Source organism: Podarcis raffonei, chromosome 11, assembly GCF_027172205.1.
Source record: "Podarcis raffonei isolate rPodRaf1 chromosome 11, rPodRaf1.pri, whole genome shotgun sequence".
Lineage (NCBI taxonomy): Eukaryota > Metazoa > Chordata > Lepidosauria > Squamata > Lacertidae > Podarcis > Podarcis raffonei.
In genome coordinates, this window is record NC_070612.1 from 19,883,040 (window position 1) to 19,905,089 (window position 22,050).

Consider the following 22,050-nt stretch of genomic DNA (forward strand, 5'->3'; position numbering starts at 1 on the left):
GTTAATGAATGGGGATTCCAGCTTCATGCATTTCCTGCAGACGTGGTAAATGCCCTGGTAGTCGAGGCATTATTAATGTGGACTATTCATTTAAGGGGGTCACTTTTATCTGACAGCTGTTCGCTTCCTTTGGCAAAGGGCTAACTGTACTTCTCTTGGAGTGAGTATATTTCTTACGCATTTTGAATATCTTGGGTACGTGGCATCTATTCTCACAGTGTCCCTGTGTTTTCTATTTGTAATTATAATTATAATATGAGGACTTCCAAGTCGCACGAACTCTTCAGACTGAGTTCCCCAAAGTGTTGCTGCTATTTTCAGTCTTTTACATGTTGTTATGGTTGCACTAAAAATAGACTTCCAGCAGAAAAAAGAGAATTAATTCCTGGGCTACACATTATTGGCTGGCACCAGCATTATGAAATGCCTGATATCTGCTGGTACGTAACCCCCCTTCAGCACGCTGTGTAGGCTAGCAAATCTATGCTGTAGGTTATCGCCTGTATATAATTTGGGCTTCTTACAGCTTGCCATCCTTTGTAGTCTTCATCCTTGAAAACAATACACTTAGTCTTACCGGCTTTGTTTCGAATGCAGAATGCCATAAAACATACATAGCTAGATTTAACCAGCTTGCTGGTAATGACGCCTAGATCCTAGTGACAACAATAGTAAAACCCTCATTAATTTTCAAGGCTGTTGGATTGTACCCAGTACTTTTTTTTGAAGTGTAATCACTTGTGATAGTAATGATACCCTTGAAAAGTTTATACAGTGGTACCTCGGGTTAAGTACTTAATTTGTTCTGGAGGTCCGTTCTTAACCTGAAACTGTTCTTAACCTGAAGCACCACTTTAGCTAATGGGGCCTCCTGCTGCTGCCACGCCGCCGGAGCACGATTTCTGTTCTCATCCTGAAGCAAAGTTTTTAACCTGAGGTACTATTTCTGGGTTAGCAGAGTTTGTAACTTGAAGCGTATGTAACCCGAGGTACCACTGTAGTTAGTATTGTTGCGATTGTGACATAATTTTATATAAATTGCTGTTCAGCTCATTTTTGCATTTGAGAATCTGCTACATGAAGGCTCAAAGTACTGTAACTTAAATGTGAAGACTACCGTCTTGGAACTAACATAGGAACACGGGAAGCTTCCATGCACCTGGGGTGTAGCATGGAGGATGCCAGCAGGGCAATGGCCCTGGACGTAGATTTTTGAGGGGGCTCAAAGCAGGTGCCCCAGTGAGGCCTGGCCTCTCCCAGCATTGGAGGAACCCACACTTATGGATAAGAGTACTGAGCCAGGTCATGTTGGAGGTGCTGGCATCTGGTTCGCAACCACCAAATGCCGTGTTGCTTGGCCGGGCTCCCCCTGTGCGGGTTGGCAGGTGGTGCAGTGTGGCCCTGCATGGCTCCAGTACGGGGCACTCCAACAGTGTCTGCGGCGAGGGCTGGGATGCTGCGTTGGGATCCTTCACCCTATGCACTGTGTGCCCTGCCCTTGGTGCATGCATGCACCTGTCCCAGGCTCCGGGAGCTCACGCTACATGGCTGCATGCACAGTCATTCCAGCTTGATATTGCATACATCAGGGGTAGCCAGTGTGATCCCCACCAATGCTGTTGGACTCCATCCTATTGCCAATTGGCCATGCTGACTCGGACGGATAGGCATCAGTGGCACCATGTTGGTTACTCCAGCCCTATATTGCCTGCAATGGGTCTCTGGGTTGTTAGACAAGTGTGTTTCCCCTGCCCTATCTGGAGATGGTAGGGATCAAATCTTGGACCTTCCACATGTGAAGCCTGTTCTCTGTCCCTGAGCTACGGTCATTGTATTAAAATAAGTAGTTATGTCTAGGCTGGAAGAGAGATAATTATTGCATCTGTACGAAATGAAATCTGTGTATTATACTTTGTTTAAATTACAGTGGTACCTCAGGTTAAGTACCTAATTCGTTCCGGAGGTCCGTTCTTAACCTGAAACTGTTCTTAACCTGAAGCACCACTTTAGCTAATGGGGCCTCCTGCTGCTGCTACGCCGCCGGAGTCCGATATCTGTACTTATCCTGAAGCAAAGTTCTTAATCTGAAGCACTATTTCTGGGTTAGCGGAGTGTGTAACCTGAAGCGTATGTAACCCGAGGTACTACTGCATTAAGATGCTGAAGGTATTAAAACACTGTGAGATGGTACCAACATTGGATACAACACAGAGAAAGAATTGTGGACCTTGTTAGCTTCCCCTCCCCAAATCCTGATGGATGCAAATCGCAGTCTGAAGTGACACATGTTTTGAATAGACTGCTTTGCAAGTCTCCAGTGCTATTATTTGCTAAAGGGCTGATGCTTTTGTATATGGCAGGGCATCTGTGTGGCTTCCTAACGGGGTGATCCTGCCTGCTGAATCTTGGACAACATGGCAAGTTTTATTCTACGTACAGTTTCGACAAGCTGCTCCAGTCCCCTTTTCAACAGTGCGCTGTCTCACAAGGCGAAGACTGTGAAGACACCATGCCTACGAGCCTTCCGCGTGCACCGGGTGCTCTGGTGCCAGGCTCCTGTCAAACCAGGTATGTGAGTTCAGATAGGCAGTCATGATTTCAAACTAACAGGTCTGATTCTTGACACCTGTAGAAGCCAGTTCCCAACTTTCCATCTCCTCTTCCAACATTCTGTCACCCTCCTAATGTAATCCATAAAAGGAATCTGGGATGGTTTACCAGGGGCAGGCAGCAAGTTAAGTTTCGATTTTAATGTTGATTCTATTCCTCTTTCTCCCATTATAAGTGAATGGTTGCTAAGCTCCCTTTCAGGGTGAAAAGAAAGGTCTAAGCTCCTGGGTTAATTTGTGAGGGCAAAGCCTTCCCTCCACATTCAAACTAGGTCGCCCAGCCTTCACTGACAAGACATCCTGCAGGAGGTCAAAACGCACCCCCAGGGTTTGTGTAAGGTTATTGCTCCTTCTGTATGCTCCCTGCCCATTATAATGATTAGTAATTTGCTGGTGAAGACATGTGTTATATTTGGAAGGGACACACCTTGGAAACGTGTGTATGTTAAGTTTGCCTACAAACCTGCCAAGGGCAAGGAAAGTCCATGATGAAGTGCAAGATAATACTTCCGCAGCTAGCAAATATTTGTGGAACTCAGCTAATTAAATATATCAATATATCTAGATACTTTTTGTGTTCAGGTTAAAGCTTAATCGGCAGTGGCTGCTTTCATGAAACATATTCTGTGAGACTCTTTTTTTCTCTTTACTGGACCATATATATTTGGTGAAGCTTGGGAATTTGTTAACCAACCCTCTTACTTCCCCAAACCCTTCCCTATTTCAGTTTTACCTTGGTAGTCGAACGGCTTGGCTCCTGAACAAATTGGCTCCCGAACGCTGCAAACCTGGAAGTGATTGTTCCGGTTTGTGAACGTTTTTCAGGAGCCGAACATCCGACACTGCTTCTGATTGAGTGCAGGGAGCTCGTGCAGCCAATCGGAAGCCGTGCCTTGGTTTTTGTACCGTTTCGAGAGTCGAACGGACTCCCGGAACAGATTAAATTCAAGAACCAAGGTACCACTGTACTTCTTGTCAGTCTCTGTCTTCTTTCCCCACTCCTCTTTTGTCCTAATTAGTGGGGTAGGAGAGCTGAAAATAACACCAATATATTTCACATCCGGCAACCAACGCTCCCTTTTGGTTTCAGATAGTACATGGGTAGATGAGTCTAGAAATCCCGGGTCACAATTATTCACGGCCCTCTAGTGGCTTTGGTGGCTAATTTACCAGAAGTAATGTATTTATCATTAACTTTGGAAGTGTATACTCGATTCTGACCAAACTAAGCCTCCCAATGTCTGTTTTGTCACCTGACATCTCATCTGGTTTTTAATCATATACTTCTTGGATGGGTAAATTCTAGTTCACAGAGCGGTGCAAGAAATCAAGAATGGATGAGAATAGAGCATCGGAAGATGATTATGGAATTTTAGCAAAGCATGACATCCACTTTTCATGCTCAGTCCAAAATTCTGTAGGTAAAACAGTAGTTTGTATCATAGGAGGGTTCTTGCTCTGTAGAAGGAAGGTCAGCTTTCATTGACTATCTAAGGTCTGGGCAAAAATGGAATGGTTTTTCTCCTATTAAGTCACTGAAAGGCATGTTTACACTTGTGCCTCTTATGTTTACAGACAGTCTTTCATGTAGCTTGGCACACAGGCAGTAGGCAGAGTGGTAGCTCTGCATGACTAAGAGTAGCTAAAAACGTATTTAAGGAATAAACTGAAACTGAAAATGGATGTCATGTTAATGTTTTGAGTTGCTCTTTTGCTTCCTTTTGCGGGGTGTGTGTGTGGATATTCTGCAGTTCACTGGTGTAGCAAGCACTTTTAGTCTGACTTTGGCAGCAGCTATTATGAGATGCTATTATGAAGTGATTGCCAATGGAAAAAGCCTGCTTTGCTTTTTGAATGGCCAGTCTCTGCTCAGCCATTAAATAGGGCATGTTTGCATATCATGCTAAACCACGGTTTAGGACAAAGAGCAGGAGCTGTCACAAGACCCAGGCTCACACACTTTCCTCTCCTTCTGTAAGGCCAGGAGCAGGACTTTGATAGCTCTTAGCTTCATATTCCCAAAATCTTTGCTTATCCTTGTCTGGATCAGGGATCTTTCATTTATCTTAAAAAACAAAACGCAAAACCTAATCAGTTCCAAAACTAGCTAATTTCAAACTGGAACTTCTGTAGCTGGCTTGGCCAAGTGTTATAAACCAGAATCCCTGGTCAGGATGACAAGAGATTTTAGGAAATAGAAGCTAAAACTCTGCTGGCATCCACCTAGCCATGTGGAAAGAGGAGAGGGAAACACAGGGCATGCAAACTCAAACCTCCCAGTTTTAATTTCTTTGCTTAAATTCTGGTTTAGTGTGACCTGCAAGCGTTTCCTCCCAGTATTAGATTAAGATCAGCTGAACTCATTTTTAAGACCGTTAACACTTTAGCCTCTTCATTGGAGGGTACATGGAACTTTCTGTTAACTTTACCACTTCTTTTGCTGGTCAGAACAAAGTAACAGGGTACTTTTTACGTAGCAGTCAAGGTGAGTGGTGGTTGTGATTATCCTAGGAATTTGCTTAACCTTGTTGCCGTCTCATCCTGTGTCTGATTGCCGGCTGCAGGTGGATCCTACCATTCATATCCTTCCTTCGCTCTTTTCCTGTATTTCCTACCTACTCCCAGCCTACACAGTTTCTTAATGCAGTATAGTAGATATAATATGGGACTTGAAGCTGCGTGACCTTGGTTCACTTCCCAGCTTGGCTATCGACTTAACTGAGTGTAACAGAGCCAGTCAGCGCCTCATGGTCTTATTTATTGGTTTATGCCACCTTTTAAAGCAGGGCTGAGGGACCTTTGGTCCACCCAATGTTGCTGAGCTGCAACTGCCACCCACCTTAGCCAGCATGGCCAATAGTCAAGGATGATGGGTGTTGTATTCCAGCATCGTCTGGAAGGTCAAAGGTTCCCACCTCTGGTTTAAAAGGTTAACACCCTTTTCAATGTGATTTACAGAACAAAAACCGAAACTATTTATATATTCACACATGCAACGTTAAAATAACTACATTGCAAAGCAAAATCATCAGCAACAGCCATAGCTGTAACTTTAAAATTTTTCTCCAGCAACAGTTTAAAGCTGATCCAGGTCTCTTTAGGATTGTTTTTTAAGCCTTTTTAAAGGAGGGACCTCAGGAAATGCATTGCAGAGGGATGGGTCCACAATAGACAAGTTCCTGCCTTAAATAGGATAAAATGAGTTTATGTTTTTTTGTTCCTTAGGGGGTAGGATATAAATGTAGTAGTAAAAGAAGCCATTGGGTTGCCCTTTTCCAGCTAGCATGATTGATGGTGAGTGATTGGTGCAGTACTTCCTTGGTTTGCAGTGATAGTCGGTGCTGGGCTTATCATGTGAGGTGTGAAGGATGCCCAACTGAAAGCCGCTGATTTGCTGCCTTTCCAGTTTCACTGGAAGATGTCAATGTAGGTGTGCAATTTTACTGAGTCAATGTAAATGGAAACGTCTTGGTCTGCTTCCTCCACGCTATTCATTGTATCTTTTTTTCTGTCTTCATTCCACCTCACTCCCTTCAGGCTGTCTCCTTGTCTTCCTGCAGAACTCTGAAAAAAGGTGAGCAGCTTCTTCGGAAGCTGTTGGTATAGTGAGTTGGTAAATAGGTACAAGTTTTGTTTTTTCCTCTTCCCCATCTTAGCAGTAGTCTTTAAAAATAGCCTCTTGTCTAAAGAGGCTGCAGTCCTAAGCACACTTACTAGATAGTAAGCCCCATTGTGCTCCTTGGGATTTGCTTCTGAATGGCTGTGCTTAGATTGCACTTTTGGTGTCTAATCCTGGGTTTTTGTCTCTGTGGAGGTCACTGAGGAGTCCATGAAGGCGACCAACACAGTGCTGCTCTCTTCCTCTCTGTAGTTCCCTGTAGATTTCCTTATTGTGAGATTTAAGCAAAATTGAAGTGATCCTCTGTAAATGATGGTAGCTTTGTTAGGATATTTCCGTTCCACCTTAAAAGGGAGCAGGCTGTGACACAAACATCCTGCTCCCTTTTAAGGTGGAACGGAAATATCCTAACATCCTCCCCCTTTCCGTGTAACCTGTAGTACCTGTGGTTCAACCCAATTGCAACCTTTGCACGTAAACCTTAAGTTGTTCTCTGTTAACAACCTTAGACAACAGATCAGCAGGAATTTCATTTCCTGGCATGTAGGACACCTGAATGAGTCCTTTCTGAATACACTCTCTTGCACGATGTAGCTTAATCTGCAAGTACTTGGTCCTTTGCTTGCAACTCTCCGAGTTCAGCAAAGCCAAACAAGATCTATTGTCTTGATACACTTGTATAGGACATTTCACAGAAACCCCGATGTCCTTAAACAGTTGCATCAACCATTCACAATCCATGAGTGAAAATGACAGAGCATTGAGTTCTGCTTCACAGGAACTTTAGCTTACCAGGGATGATGTTGGGTCCTGTGGCTGGCCTTTTATGTCCGAGCGATGCTTATTCCATGCTTCATCTTTGTAGAAGCCATTGCTGTGACCTGGTGAATGGGAGGGAATGACTGGGCATTTTATCAGCGTTTCCCAAAGTTACCTTGTTTTTTCACGGGGGAAAGGGGTGATACCTTAAAGAAGGGGTGAGCAACTACGGTATATTGTTAACTCATAAATAATAAGTAACATTATTTTTAGTATTAGTATTATAATAAAGGGTTGTCCTGGCGCTTCAGTTTTGGAGAAGACTTGCGCTCATACCAGTGGGAGCCAATTTATTAGGAGGGGTGATTTTCATTGGGATGGCAACTGAGGAGTAAAGCAGCAAACATCTACCCTCCCTGTGCACTGGGATGCCAATGAAAATCTCCCATGGTGCACCAGTTAGGCCTTGGGTGGTGGGGGAGTTTCCATTACTGCTGACAGGGTGGTGTAGTGGTTAAGAGCAGTAGACTCGTAATCTGGTGAACTGGGTTTGATTCCCTGCTCCTCCACATCAGCTGCTGGGTGACCTTGGGCTAGTCACACTTCTCTGAAGTCTCTCAGCCCCACTCACCTCACAGAGTGTTTGTTGTGGGGGAGGAAGGGAAAGGAGATGGTTAGCCGCTTTGAGACTCTTTAGGGTAGTGATAAAGTGGGATATCAATCCAAACTCCTCCGCTTCTTCTTTAGGAGCTTTTTCCCAATCCTAATTGCCACCTGTGTGTTTGTGTGTGGGGATTATTTTCCTTGGGATGGCAGCTGAGGGGGTAGAGAAGTGTAAAGGAGAAAGAATGAGTTTGGTGGACGGGGAGGGGGGGGAGACAGAGAGAGGGGGGAATAGCACCACCCATGCCAGATATGTGCTGCAAGCATACACGCCAGCTCCTAGGGGCCAAGGCACTTCCACCACCACCCCAGTGGTTTTTTGAGGGTCCCAGGCTCGCTCAATATTCAGAGGGCCTTTGGCTCTGCCCCCCTGGCTCCTCACGACGTTGTGTGTGTGTGTGTGTGTGACATCAGGATGCCACATGAGGTCCCCTCAATCATCTTGAGAAGATGGTGCCTCTGGCCCTGAGAACATAGTAAGTCCCTACTGGGTCAGGCCAGTGGCCCGTCTAGTCCAGCTTCCTGTTTTCACAAGCGTCCAACCAGATTCCTGTGGGAAGCACATAAGCAGGTCCTGAGCACAAGAGCCCTCTCCCCTCCTACGGTTTCCAGCAACTGCTATTCAGAAGCTTATCGCCATCAGGAATAAGAGCCACAGATAGCCTTAACCTCAGTGAATCTGTGTAAGCCTCTTCTAAAGCCATCCATGTTGATGGGCTTCACTTCCTCATGTGGTAGCGAATGCCATAGTTTTAACTATACACCAACAAGGACGCTTGAATCCTCCATCATTCAGCTTTCAACACAAGTCCTAGGATTGTGAGAGAGGGAGCCAAACTTTTCTCTATCCACTTTCTCCATGCCTTGCATAATTTTATAAACTTCTATCATGTCACTTTTCCTCTAAACTAAAAAGCTGCAAATGCCTTTTTAGTTTTCCAAGACTGGAACAACAGTTTCTCCACTCCTGTTTTATGGCTGTTGGTGTTTCAGGTGTTACAGCATTTGAAGGAATGTTTGTCACATGTTATGGAGGAACAGAAACACTGCAGCCTGGCCAAGTGGCATGTGGAACATGACCTTGTGAGAAATGGCTGCAGGACCAGTTCAGCCATAGACTTGCTAATTGGCCTTAGGCAAGTTGCTGGACTCTTAGCTGGAGTTTTTCACCTGTAAAATGAAAGAAGTCTATCCCAAGGTCGTTACCTTTGCAGCTAAAGAAGACTATAAAAAAATTGTACCCAAAGTGCAAATGACTGTAGAATTTTTTAAAAACCCAAACATTATGCATGCTAATAAGTTTTACACCTGAGAGAAGAAGATATTCTTAGACTTCTACCACTAAGTTCACACAACCACTTTTCATAGAACTCAAGTGTTAACTGTTTTATTTAAATTGGACTTGGGCCACAATCCTGCACACTTATGTAGGAGTAAGGCTCATGGAGCTTCTTGGGATTTGCTTTCTGAGTGATTCGGCTTAATCATTTGAATGTGTTTATCTTTTCCAATACTATGAATAGTTAATGTTTTTTATTGAATTACTCCTGCCATATATGCACTGGTGAGTTGTTATAGACTGGTATCTAAAGGGATGATGGTTGTCCATCATATTTTCAGCCTGAAGCATTGTACAGTGGTACCTCGGGTTACATATGCTTCAGGTTACCGACTCTGCTAACCCAGAAATAGTACCTCGGGTTAAGAACTTTGCTTCAGGATGAGAACAGAAATCGCGCGGCGGTGGGGGGAGGCCCCATTAGCTAAAGTGGTGCTTCAGGTTAAGAATGGACCTCTGGAACAAATTAAGTACGTAACCAGAGGTACCACTGTACATGCAAACAACTATTTTCATTGGAGGTTGTTTTCTCTCTTTCTCTCCCCCCCGCCCTTTGCAAACTACCAAAGGATTTGCTGTTTGCTTCTCTTCCATTTACAGGTATCCCATATAAGCAGCTGACTGTGGGTGTTCCCAAGGAGATATTTCAGAATGAGAAGAGAGTTGCCTTGTCGCCAGCAGGAGTTCAAGCCCTGGTTAAACAAGGGTTTAATGTTGTTGTGGAGTCGACTGCAGGAGAAGCTTCCAAATTCTCTGATGACCATTACAGAGAGGCAGGGGCACAGATCCAAGGGACGAAGGAAGTCTTGGCATCTGATCTAGTCGTCAAGGTAATTCTGGAAATTTTTTTCAATACTTCCCTGTCACAGGTGTGGGGAAACCTTTTCAGCTTCTGGGGCCCACAAGCCAGAGGTGGGTGGGGCCATAGGCACACGTGGGCATGCCTAGAGGCAAAAGTGGGCATAGCAATGGATGTGACTCCTGCCTTTGTACCAGAGGCTACGTTACAGCCAAGTAAAAAATTCCCACCCACCCACATCATTCCATCTAGACAGGCAAGAGTCATCAACATAGTTCCAGGGACATATTCCAGCCAGGCAAAAACATTGAGCAAAGGGACATAGAAAATGGGTGTGTGGCTTGGGGAAGGGTTGTGGCTCAGTGATAGAAGGTCCCAAGTACAATCTCTGTCATCTCCTGGTATGGCTGGGGATGGTTCCCTGTCTGAAATCTTGAGGAATGGCTTCCAATCAGGGTAGATAATACTGCGCTAGATGGATCATTGATCTGGCTCGATATAGGCAGCTTCCTATGACAGTCCCAAGGGTTGGATAGAGAGGCCTGTGCGGCTGCATTTGGGCCCCTGGCCTGAGGTTCCTTACCCCTGCCCCATTCATCCTGTCATACGAATGCCCTATTTATGTGGTCGCTGCTGAGTAGAGAAATAATGCTGAGTTAACCTTGTAGGGTGGAGTCAGACTGCAGCAAAGGCACAGAGTGTCACAGATTCACTGCCAGATGGCAGCTTTGATGCAGGCTGCGATCTGGAGGTGTTGAGTTTGCACTTGCCCATGGAGTCTTCTTAGTTTCCCCGCCAAATATAGACTCCCAGTACTTTATGTTTTGGAGGCCACTGAGCTACATTTTAGCCTGTGCAGTGGGGGCTTTCCAACCTTTGCATTCCAGAGGATCCTGGTGTTTCCAGGAAGCTTACTGATGCCAGGGACGCAGGTGGCGCTGTGGGTTAAACCACAGAGCCTAGGACTTGCTGATCAGAAGGTCGGCGGTTCGAATCCCTGCAACGGGGTGAGCTCCCATTGCTCGGTCCCTGCTCCTGCCAACCTAGCAGTTTGAAAGCACGTCAAAGTGTAAGTAGATAAATAGGTACCGTTCCAGCGGGAAGGTAAACGGCGTTTCCGTGTGCTGCTCTGGTTTGCCAGAAGTGGCTTAGTCATGCTGGCCACATGACCTGGAAGCTGTACGCCGGCTCCCTCGGCCAATAAAGCAAGATGAGCGCCGCAACCCCAGAGTCAGTCACGACTGGACCTAATGGTCAGGGGTCCCTTTACCTTTACCTTTACCTTTACTGATGCCAAGTTCAGTAATATATGGGCCTATGGTTTCTGCAGGAAATCTAGCAAGGCCTCACATGCTTGCCCAGGTTCCCTTGCCATGTGAGAATGACGAGAATCCCTGGATTCACTAGTGCGGTGTAAATGAATGCATGTAGCAGACCATTTACCACTGGGGAGCTCTTCCTGTGCTAGGAAAGATTTGAAGGCAATTAGTAAACTGATTTGAGTATTTGCTTGCATGAGCGAGTGATGGGAGAATTCCAGAAATGCCAAGCTAGATCTATGGAACTGGCCCATGGTGATCTGTGCATCAGGGCTGTTCACATATAAAGGAAGCCAGTGCCACATATTCATGAGTGTGCGATTTGTGTTGCCTACAGTCCTCCTTTGGCTCACTGCAGTTGCTGCAAGAAGACCTCAATAAGTAGCCTCAGTGTAGTAGCTGCTATATATTATAAGGATTGTTAAGTACAGTAGCTCATTGCATAAGTCACTTGCACTGTCTGTAGAATTTCCATGCAACTAGCTGCTAGGAAGATAAGTTAATTCCTTCCTCCATTTGGCAACCACAGCTCATGCGTCTATCCTAACTCTCCAGATGTATTCAACAGATGGTGCGTGGGTGAGAGCTTTCTCAAAATATTGATTGCATATTTTTTATTTTGTATGTGCTTCGATATATTGTGATCATGAGCCACAGTTGCCTTATTTAAAAAAATTAAGTTTCCTCTGCTGGCTGCATCGGTGATCTTTAATCAGCCTGCAGGGACAGTGGTTTTTTTTAAACACTATAAATGTGAGGAATGGGATTTCCCTGCCATGATATTTCTAAAACATGTGTGAGCAAATCCTCAAACAGAAAGGAAACCTCAGTCCTTGCAGTCCAAATGCACTTATCACAAGGCACGTTATCGATTGAGCAAAGTCCATTCCTGCAGCTGCTCTTGAATGGCAATGATATGCTAAGTCTTGGCTCCTGTAGTCTAAACATTTCGAAATGCATTAGGAGCTGCCCTATACAAAATCAGACCATAGGTCAACATTATCTACACTGACTTGGGAGTGGCTTTCTAACATTTCAGGCAAGATTGTTTCTTTGCCATTCTGGGGATTTCAGAGTTTGAAAAGGGGAACCTTTTGCATCCAAAGCATGTGCTTCACTGCTGAGCCATGGTCTGCCTAGAAACATACGGAATTATAAATTTTGTTCACAGCAGCTTATTCAGCTCATGTTGCAGTAATGAAAGCACATCAGCTGGCAATTGAGATGTTCTTGGTTTAAATCTTGCTTCAGACTTGGGACGCAGAATTGGCCTTACTATATCTCACCCTCAATGCATTCTTCCCTTGTTACCATAATAATGATAAATAATTACCTGACCCCACCCATCTTCCCCCCCTCCGCCCCTTTTCTTCCTAATGTCTCAACAAATGAAACTGATTTGTAAAAATGTTACATGGAAAAAATACGAGAGACATTACACATACTTCTGTAAAACAAAAACAAACAAACAAAAAATTATAATTAAAAAATAAAAATATTAGCCTGCACCACAGAGCTATTTGAGGATTGCTGAGATACTGTATTTGAGAGCTGTAGTGCTGCAGTGGCTGTTAGGCTGAGCTCGGAACCATGACTCCTCGTTTCAAAATCTTCCCAGGGCTATTAACTCAGAAGGTATTGTGAGGCAACCCACGTGCTCCCAGAGATGAAATTCTGGTGTAGATTTGGACCCTGGCAGGTGCAATTGAGGGTATAACAATTTGCCTTCTGCCACAGTCCCAATCTGGAATGGGAAGGAAAGCTTCCTGTTACTGTTTCCCTAATGCAAATAGCAGATGTTGGACCCCTCATCTGGACTGAGACTGCAGCTGGAGGGGGCAAAGTGTTGAAGATCACTTACACCACTGCCAAGGGTCCGAGCTACACCAGTCTCCTACACCTACTGTTTGCACTTAAAAGCAATGTCAATGTACCTGTAAATGGTTTGAACGTTACCTATTTTAGCACCAGTTCCTCTGCAACATTGGAATGAAAACTGCCCTTCTTTATATGCAGGTGTTTAGGATTATTAGGAGGATTCCCGAGAAGCATATTGAACAGTCTTTAGCACTATGAAAATGCTAAGTGATGCTTTATTAATTTTATTAATTTTTGCGCATTTTCAATTTCAGGTGAGAGCTCCTATGTTGAATCCAGCTCTTGGCATGCACGAGGCAGATCTCTTTAAGTCATCTGGTACCCTAATCAGTTTTATCTACCCAGCTCAAAACCCAGACCTCCTGAACAAACTGTCAGAAAGAAGAACCACTGTCTTGGCTATGGATCAGGTCCCTCGCGTGACCATTGCTCAAGGATATGATGCTCTCAGCTCCATGGCCAACATCGCTGGGTATGAAAACACAGTGTTTTAACCAGCTGTGTGATTACATCAATGAGCAGTTGGGTTTTGGTTGGGATTCATATCCCAAACAAAGGTTTGTTTTCGTTTGTGAACCAGGGCAGCCAGTGTGGTGCTCTCCACACCTTGTGGACCATAGCTTCTACCATCACTGGCATGCCGGCTGCGGCTGATGGAAGCTGTGGTCAGCAATATGGGGAGGGCACCATGTTGTCTATCCCTTGGATAAGCGATTATGTCCAGTTGTGGAGATATGCCTGGAGGTGTAGTCAAGGCAGATAGCCAAGCTATCCGGTTTGGAAAATATTTAAGAATTGCTATCTATTTGGGTTCAAAGAATGTATGGGAATCTGAAGCCCACTAGGTTCTCTCTTATTACTGAGGGCAAGGATCCATTAGTTGGGAAAGGAATTAGGAAGGAATTACTTGCAGGTGAAGAATCTGAATACCGGGGGTGAATACTTGCACATAGAAAGGAGTTTTTAAGCTCCTGCAAATTTGACCCAAACTTTGTAAAGCCCAAAGAGCACAGGCCAGATCAGAGGGAGGTTGCCACCAACAGCTTGTGCATCTCCTTAGGAATGAGGAAATGAGAAGGCTATGTTTTGGACAAGCAAATTTGTCCAGTGAATACCTCTGCTATTTCTACCATCTTAAAATAAACAACAACACCCTCTTCTAAATAAATAAAATAAATGTAAGGTTGGGAAATGATACTGATGCTTGTGTTCTCCTTTATTTCTGACAGCTATAAGGCAGTTGTGTTGGCAGCCAATCACTTTGGTCGTTTTTTTACGGGTCAGATCACGGCAGCTGGCAAAGTCCCTCCAGCAAAGGTAGGTAATGAAATAAGTGCAAGTGCTGTTATTTGCAGGCACAATCATCAGGTGATAGAAATGTGACGTGACTTTGCATTTCAACTGCAATAGATACTGGTTGGAATTTTGTTTCACAGGATGACTACCTCCCCCCCCCCTTTATTTAGCATCTCTCAGTGAGCCAAATATAGCTTCTTTTGCTGTTAGTAGGCATTTGTTTGGATGCAGCTGAGGCTGAATGGCTTATGAATTGGCATCCTTCAAAGTTTAAGATGTTCAAATTGTAGACGTTTAATATAAAAATTGGCTTGCTGTTGCTAGAATACAAGGTCTTCATATACAGCGTAATGTGTCTTATGAATTGCATTTTTGGTTAAAGAGATGTTGTGCTTTTTATCTAGACTACAACCTAAAGAACAATACTTTCCTGATGTCTAGAATTCTAGGTTTAATTTTTGTTTTTACGGGCCCCCTTTTTGTTACAGGCTTGTAAAATAAAGTCCAAAGATCTGTACTGAGACTAGTGCTGTTGTAACAAGTACAGTACAAAGTGTTGTGTGCAGATCCTAAAGTACAAAATACACACATAGTTCAACGCACAGATATTTCTGTGTGTGATTTGCCACTTTCCCCCTTAAAAGTGGGAAAGCCCCAAACCTGACATGTTGGTGTGTTTTAATAACTTTTTTATCTGCTGTTCATTTTAATTATCATTTAGATGGTTTAAATAGTTAAACTTTTTTATAATTTTAATATTAATTCTAGGTTTCATTAGAATCAAGGACTATATAAATTTTGGTAAATAAAACAATATAAAGGTGGAGAAAATATTGGGTCCATGCATTAAAGTATATTAAAGGACAAGTAATATGTGCTTTATTTTGTTCCTGGAGTATTTCTGCACAAAATACTGCACCAGATACTGCTTTTGCAAGAGGATTAAATTTGGCTTTCCAGGAGCAATGTAGTAATCGCTTGGAAGCTTACTGACCAGATTGCATTTATTCAGCACTAACTAAATCAGATTTTTTTAGTGGGGAAAGCTCCATGGTCTCTTTAATTTATGCAAATTAAGTATTCTTGCATATATTTTCATTAGTCTGCATAATTTGTCTTGCTTCTGCATGCACAGAAGAAGATTCACCCTCCTGCACTACAATTAGTGACAGGGAATCAGTGGAATGTCAGTAGAATCTTTATCCCCTATTACTAATTGCAGCGTGTGTGTGATTTCTGTGGAAATTGTGGCTGGGGAGAGAAGGCTAGAATTTTCCTTCCTCGTGAGCTGTAGTCCTGCTAAAAACCTCACTTTAGTTTATTATTAATAATTAATTATAATTAATAATAATGGCAATTGCCTGATGTGATTGGGTGATGCATCTAGCATCACTGTAGTTAGGCCTTCAGATTTGCCAGATGTTGAATGCAAATAATGCCTGTTTCCAAGGAACTGTGAGATATGCATGCAATCCTGCTTACTGTGCTGCTTATGTACTTAATGGAAAGGTGGTAGTCCCTGATTTAAGCTTAGTGCTATCACCCTGCTGCTCCCTCACATTCCCAAGGACTGGATTTAGCAATTGTCTTCCTCCAGCTGCTTACAGATGGTGCATGCTTACTGTGCAGCTTTTGGTTTTCTAAATCTACCCCGAAAGAAGCCCTGGCTGCTCTTTTTCCAAATACTGTGGCACTGTTCAGAAAGATCTAAGGGATAATACAGATTAGATTAGTGCCGAGCGAGTTTAGCTATATCTTGGCATTGTGGGATTGTGGGAAGGCCAGAACAAAAGTTTGGGAGTGTGGAGTATTAACCAGATGTAGAAGAGGTTAATCCTCTTGGTCCCAAGGAAGTCACACTGAAATGGGAGCAATGTGTTCATTTCTGCAGAGGACAAGAAGAATGTCCCAGAGAGAGAGAGCAAAGACTAGGAGGCCCCATGGCAAGGAAGGGGTCAGCTTGGTGTCCTTGACAAGCAGAAAATCATTCTTGTGCAGTAAACCAGATGGATAAAACACTTTTTTCTGTTTGGACTGTCAACAGAACAGCCAAACTGAGTTTTGTACTCTTAACCCAATGAGACTTCTTAACGCTTTCAGAATATGGCTATGTCTGAACTGGGTTTTTAGACCTGAAATAGGGATTGTGAGAATGAGACAAAAGAACTGAGATATGTGTACAGTCACATTTAGTGTGGAAATCTGGAATATTCCATGTTTGCTCCTTTTCCAGCTTCCTGAATGTGCACAGGTGACCAGATATCCCATCAGAGGGAAAACTCACAATTGTGCTTGGGAGTAGTTCCTCTTGTTTACAAAATAGCTACCTGATGGTTGGGAAGCTGCAAAGGGCCCTTTTGATTGAAATATTATTCCGTTGACTGGCTGACTCCCCCCCCCCCCCATAAGGCACTGAAGGAGCTGGGCTCTGCTTGAACCTCGCTTGTAAAATATTCAGGCTCAGGAAACCATTTTCATTCCGTATTCATTGACATGGAACTGTTGCCGGTTGATTTGTGACTTAACTGCACTGTGTTTTGTGGACGCAGGTTCTGATCATTGGTGGTGGAGTCGCAGGCTTAGCATCTGCAGGAGCAGCTAAATCAATGGGAGCTGTGGTTCGTGGGTTTGATACCAGGTATGTGCATACTCATCTTAAATTATTGCTAGCAGCCTCATTTGTATCCATCTCTTCCGCCAAGGAGTTTGGGCCAGCATGTCATATGTGGGGTCCCAGATAAACACAGGGAATTCCCTTATACTGCATCTGGGCTTTGGTCCATCTAGACCACCCCTGTGGGCCTATTTGACCCAGGAAAAAGGCCTTCTGGGGTGGAGCCTTCACTAACGCTGTCCTTTCGTTTCTCCCCAACACCCTTCCTGTTAAAACTTATTTTTCTCTTCAAATTCATAGAGCTGCAGCATTGGAACAGTTCAAATCACTAGGTGCGGAGCCTTTGGAGGTTGACCTAAAAGAATCTGGGGAAGGGCAGGGAGGCTATGCAAAAGAGATGTCTAAAGAGTTCATTGAAGCCGAGATGAAACTCTTTGCAAAACAGTGCCAAGATGTTGACATTATCATCACGACAGCTCTCATTCCTGGTAGGTGTCCTGTGGAGCAGGCAGCCCTTTTCCTGTTGAAATGAAAAGAATGTGTTTGCTTAAGCAGATTTGCAAAGATATTTGTTCTGACTTGGCGTGAAAACAGCACATGATTCGAAATTCGTCACTGGCTAGTACATCATGTTTTAAAAAAACTTTGATAATAGGCACGTGTGCACACAATGATTTTTATTGGGACCACAATGCATAGAGAGGGGAGATTGAATCTTTCCCTCCCCAGCCATGATCTCGCCAAAATTGCTCCTTCATTGTGTTGGTATTTAGCTCATTCAATACTGGGAGGTCTTTTCTGAAGGCTATTAGCAGTGCAGGAGAGAGTAATTTTCGTCAGGATCATGACTGCGAGGGAAGTTTTCAACCTCTCCCTCTCGCTCTCTCTCTGCGCACTGTGGTCCAAATGCAAGCTGTCAGTTAGTTGGCATTGTTCTTGCTTTTGCTTCGTGCCATTTGGAGCCCAAGATGTTAGCCCTGCAAAAGACATGAATAAATCTGCCATTGATACTAACTTCTGCTGACCTTCCGGCTGAAAGTAGTCACCACCTCAGAGCTGAGTTTGTGTGCAAGACTGCTAGGTTTCTTCCCATGACAGTGGTACCTCGGGTTAAGTACTTAATTTGTTCCGGAGGTCTGTTCTTAACCTGAAACTGTTCTTAACCTGAAGCACCACTTTAGCTAATGGGGTCTCCTGCTGCCGCCACGCCATCGGAGCACGATTTCTGATCTCATCTTGAAGCAAAGTTCTTAACCCGAGGTACTATTTCTGGGTTAGTGGAGTCTGTAACCTGAAGCATATGTAACCCAAGGTACCACTGAACAGTACATTTCTGCCCATAACACTTTACTGCTATCTCGTTTGGGATACAATTTGGAATACTCAGCACCAAGCCTCTCATGAGGTTGGCCACTCTTCAGCTTCCCATGGTGTTTTGGTAGAGTCTTGGTGGAGGAGAGGGCTTCTTCCTATCTAGGGATGTATCTTGCTCCCATTGAATCGGGGATAATCTGGAAGTGAATCAGATTGTTGCGTATGGAAATCCATGCATGCAACTAAAATACTATGTTTACTGAATTACATGCAAATCAAGGGGAAAATTAAGAGAAAACATTTCTTCCTTTAGAGCACCCTTTCTCAACCTGTGCGTCCCCAGATGTTGTTGAACTACAACTCCCATCACCCCAAGCTAGCAAGGGTAGAGCTCAGGGATGATGGGAGTTGTAGTCCAACAACATCTGGGGACCCACAGGTTGAGAACTGCTGCTTTAGAGGAAAATGTGATCACTGGTTCTTCCTTATATGGTGTACTTGATACAGTGCTTTCCTACTTTCCCCCCCCAGGTAAAAAAGCTCCAATCCTTTTTCGGAAAGATATGATTGAATTGATGAAGGAAGGCTCAGTTGTTGTAGACCTAGCTGCTGAAGCTGGGGGAAACATTGAAACTACAAAGCCAGGAGAACTCTATATTCACAAGGTACTGGTTTCTTAGTAGCCACCAGATATTCTTAGTAGCCGCTTTCAGCAGCAGCCTTTGTAGGTGGAGTAAGTCAGGGCTCCTCCCACACATGCCAGTCTTGTCTACACTGACTGGCAGCAGGTCTCCAGGGTTTCTGACGGGACAGTCCCAGCCGTACCTGGAGATGAACCCTAGGTCCTATTGTATGCAAAGCAAATGGTATACCATTGAGCTGTGACCCTTCCCATTGGTTTGCAAAATCAACATTTATTACCATGTGCTTAGATGCTGATGTCTAGGAATGGTCCCCCCCCCCGACTTTGACTTCAGGAGTTGTGTCTCAGCTTGCTTATTCATGAAGCCATATTTTTGGTATCTCCAGGGAATTACACACATAGGTTATACGGACCTTCCCAGCAGAATGGCCACCCAAGCCAGCACGTTGTATTCCAATAACATCACCAAGCTCCTGAAGGCCATCAGCCCGGACAAGGAGAAGTTCTTCCTTGACATAAAGGATGAATTTGACTATGGTACCCTGGACCATGTTGTAAGAGGAACAGTGGTAATGAAGGTAAGTTAATCTATGTTATTTCTTAAATTGGGAGTCCAAGCCTCAGCCTGTTTTTCTGTTTTCTTTTCTACAACCTGAATTGAAGCACCTGTATGTTTTGAATGTTTTGAAATTCCCCTGGATAATCTGTCATCAATGTGCAAGGAAGGTAGTATTATTTGTGTTCAACTGCACTATACATGCATTACTTAATCCTGGGGGTACATCCATCAGTTTAGCTTTTTTTGGCTTCAAATGAACCAAGCCTGTTGAACGGAACTAAACAGTGCATTCAGATGCACACAATGTTATCCAGATACGATATCTGGCTATTCCTTTGTTAATTCTTGTTTGTTAAAAATGCTTGTGCATAGCTCCTTGCCAGTATAATATACACACACATCAATCAGCAGATAAGATTTGCTTGAGAGCCACTTTGTCAAGGCAGAAGAGGATCGTAGGTCCATACCTTTGTTGACACTTCCTGAAAGAGTGCTGCAAATCCCATAATCACAGATACCACTTACTCCTTTTGCCTCTGCATTTAAGAACTGGCAGGCTAAATCATGTCCCTGGGGTGGGGGTCACTTTGGCCCAGGAGATTGCAAATTCTCTGATCCGTTGGATAAAACCACAACTGCTTTTTCTCAGGACGGAAAAGTGATTTTTCCAGCACCACCTCCCAAGAACATTCCTCAGGCAGCGCCTGTGAAGCAGAAGACTGTGGCAGAGCTGGAAGCAGAAAAAGCAGCCACCATTACACCCTTCAGGAAAACAATGACGACTGCCTCTGCATACACAGCAGGTGAGAAAGCAGCTGCCGTACTCTGGCCACTCTGTGGAACCTGCATCCAAAGATGTCCCAGGGCCTAATAATGTCTAGAAGTAAAGATGGATCTTGCTGTCAAATTATAGGGAGCCAGGTAGCTAATCTTCCCTCTTCCTCTCAGGTCATTCACCCTTGGCGAATCCTCTCAGGTGTGTGTGTGTGTGCGCACGCATGTGCATATCAACTGTGGCTTGCATTCCTGCAGCCCCCATCCTCAGTTGATCCATACAGTGAGCTGAGAAGGGGAGGCATTATTGTCCCCACACCATTCAAATGATCAATTCTGTGACTTGGCGTGTGTGAATGATTTACATCCCTATCGGGTAAATGGGCTCTGCTCACCCCAGCACTCTTATTTTTTTGCCACTGCCAAAATTGGTGGAGGTAGAATAACTAACTTTGTGTGTGTGTGTGTATGTGCATACATATAGAGCTTTCCGAACCATCATGCTATTTAATCCATTCTGGGCCTTTAAGCGGGAGAAGGAGAGAGATGAAATGTACATAGCCAGAAAATATCAGAAACAAGGTCTAGCTTTGCTAGTACTTCCCATGGATCATGTGCTATTTAGGCAGCCTGAAAGTGCTAGAAAAATTACTTTGAGAAAAATGAATGACTTTGCCATCTTTGTAGGACTAGCTGTCTTAGCCACCTTGGACTCCTTTGGAGGAATGTGTGGGGTACAAATTTAATAAATGAACACAACTGTAGAAACAAAGGGAGGCTGTATTTTGTCAGTGTTTAAAACTTAGCATGAAATCTACCATATGTTTTCATTCATTGCAGGACTTAATGCTCTCTTGTCTTGCAGGACTCAGTACCTTGCTCGGATTGGGTGTTGCCGCTCCAAATTCAGCTTTCACTCAGATGGTGACAACATTTGGCTTGGCTGGGATTGTTGGGTACCACACGGTGTGGGGTGTGACTCCTGCACTCCACTCACCACTCATGTCTGTAACGAACGCCATCTCAGGTAAAACAAATGACTGCTTTTTTTGGTTTTGACCCTGACATTTCCCTGAGGGGTGATTTGTCACTTAAAAGTGTAAATGTCACCAAACATACCTGTATCCGGAAATGTGTGTCATATAGGTGCCCTCAACTGACAGCCAGAGGATGGGTTGCAGCTCCTTTGTGGGGTAAACGTTGCTGTCACATAATGTGTTCACAAGCCTAAAATGCGGGTTTTAGGTACGGTTACCAAAAAATAAGTAAAGCCAACTAAAAGTATTGTTGGGACACAAGGTATTATAGACTAGAGTCCTAGAGTCTGTTTCATCACATGTACAATTTGCCTGGAAATTGGTAGGTTTATGCACAGTGGAGCCAGGTTTTACGCAGTGGTTAACAAAATGCAAGAGAATCAAATGGAATTAACTATGTCCATCTTAGTTCTCTTGGAACCCAAGAATGGGCTAACGTTTGCAACATCAGGCATATAAAACCCTGGCTTAGCCAAAAGGGTCTTGCAGAGTCCCCTTCAAAGTGCTGAACACTTTTGCAAAGTGCTCTGCATCAGGTGATTGATGAGATAACTATCTGGCCAAATCCAGTTTCCTGCCCTTATCTAGATAATTACCACTGTCATAATTTGGTAGGTAGTTTCTAGCTGTATTGCTGGTGACATTAAGTGTACATTTGGCAGGGTAGTCCAATGCAGATTTGAAAGTACTGTATTATCTAGTTAAGACGCATTCAGACAGCACCTTATTCCATTTCCCCTGATAATTTTTGTGTTGTGTGTGATCTTTCACATGATGTAAAAGACGCTTGTGGAAATCTAGTGAAAATTTAGCTCTCATTTCTATGTT

The 22,050-nt window shown here is 43.9% G+C and overlaps 1 protein-coding gene across 2 annotated transcripts in view; it reads left to right on the forward strand.

The window, feature by feature from the left end:
• The window catches only part of NNT (nicotinamide nucleotide transhydrogenase), a 51,940-nt gene that overhangs the window by 3,860 nt on the left and 26,030 nt on the right, over positions 1-22,050 (forward strand). For both annotated transcript variants that reach the window (XM_053407737.1, XM_053407738.1), the window contains exons 2-11: positions 2,361-2,568; positions 9,590-9,819; positions 13,240-13,457; positions 14,215-14,302; positions 16,831-16,919; positions 17,196-17,383; positions 18,741-18,874; positions 19,239-19,430; positions 20,061-20,214; positions 21,051-21,212. In XM_053407737.1, coding sequence (XP_053263712.1) covers positions 2,415-2,568; positions 9,590-9,819; positions 13,240-13,457; positions 14,215-14,302; positions 16,831-16,919; positions 17,196-17,383; positions 18,741-18,874; positions 19,239-19,430; positions 20,061-20,214; positions 21,051-21,212 — 1,609 coding nt within the window. In that variant the 5' untranslated portion in view covers positions 2,361-2,414. The remainder of the gene's footprint in view (positions 1-2,360; positions 2,569-9,589; positions 9,820-13,239; positions 13,458-14,214; positions 14,303-16,830; positions 16,920-17,195; positions 17,384-18,740; positions 18,875-19,238; positions 19,431-20,060; positions 20,215-21,050; positions 21,213-22,050) is intronic.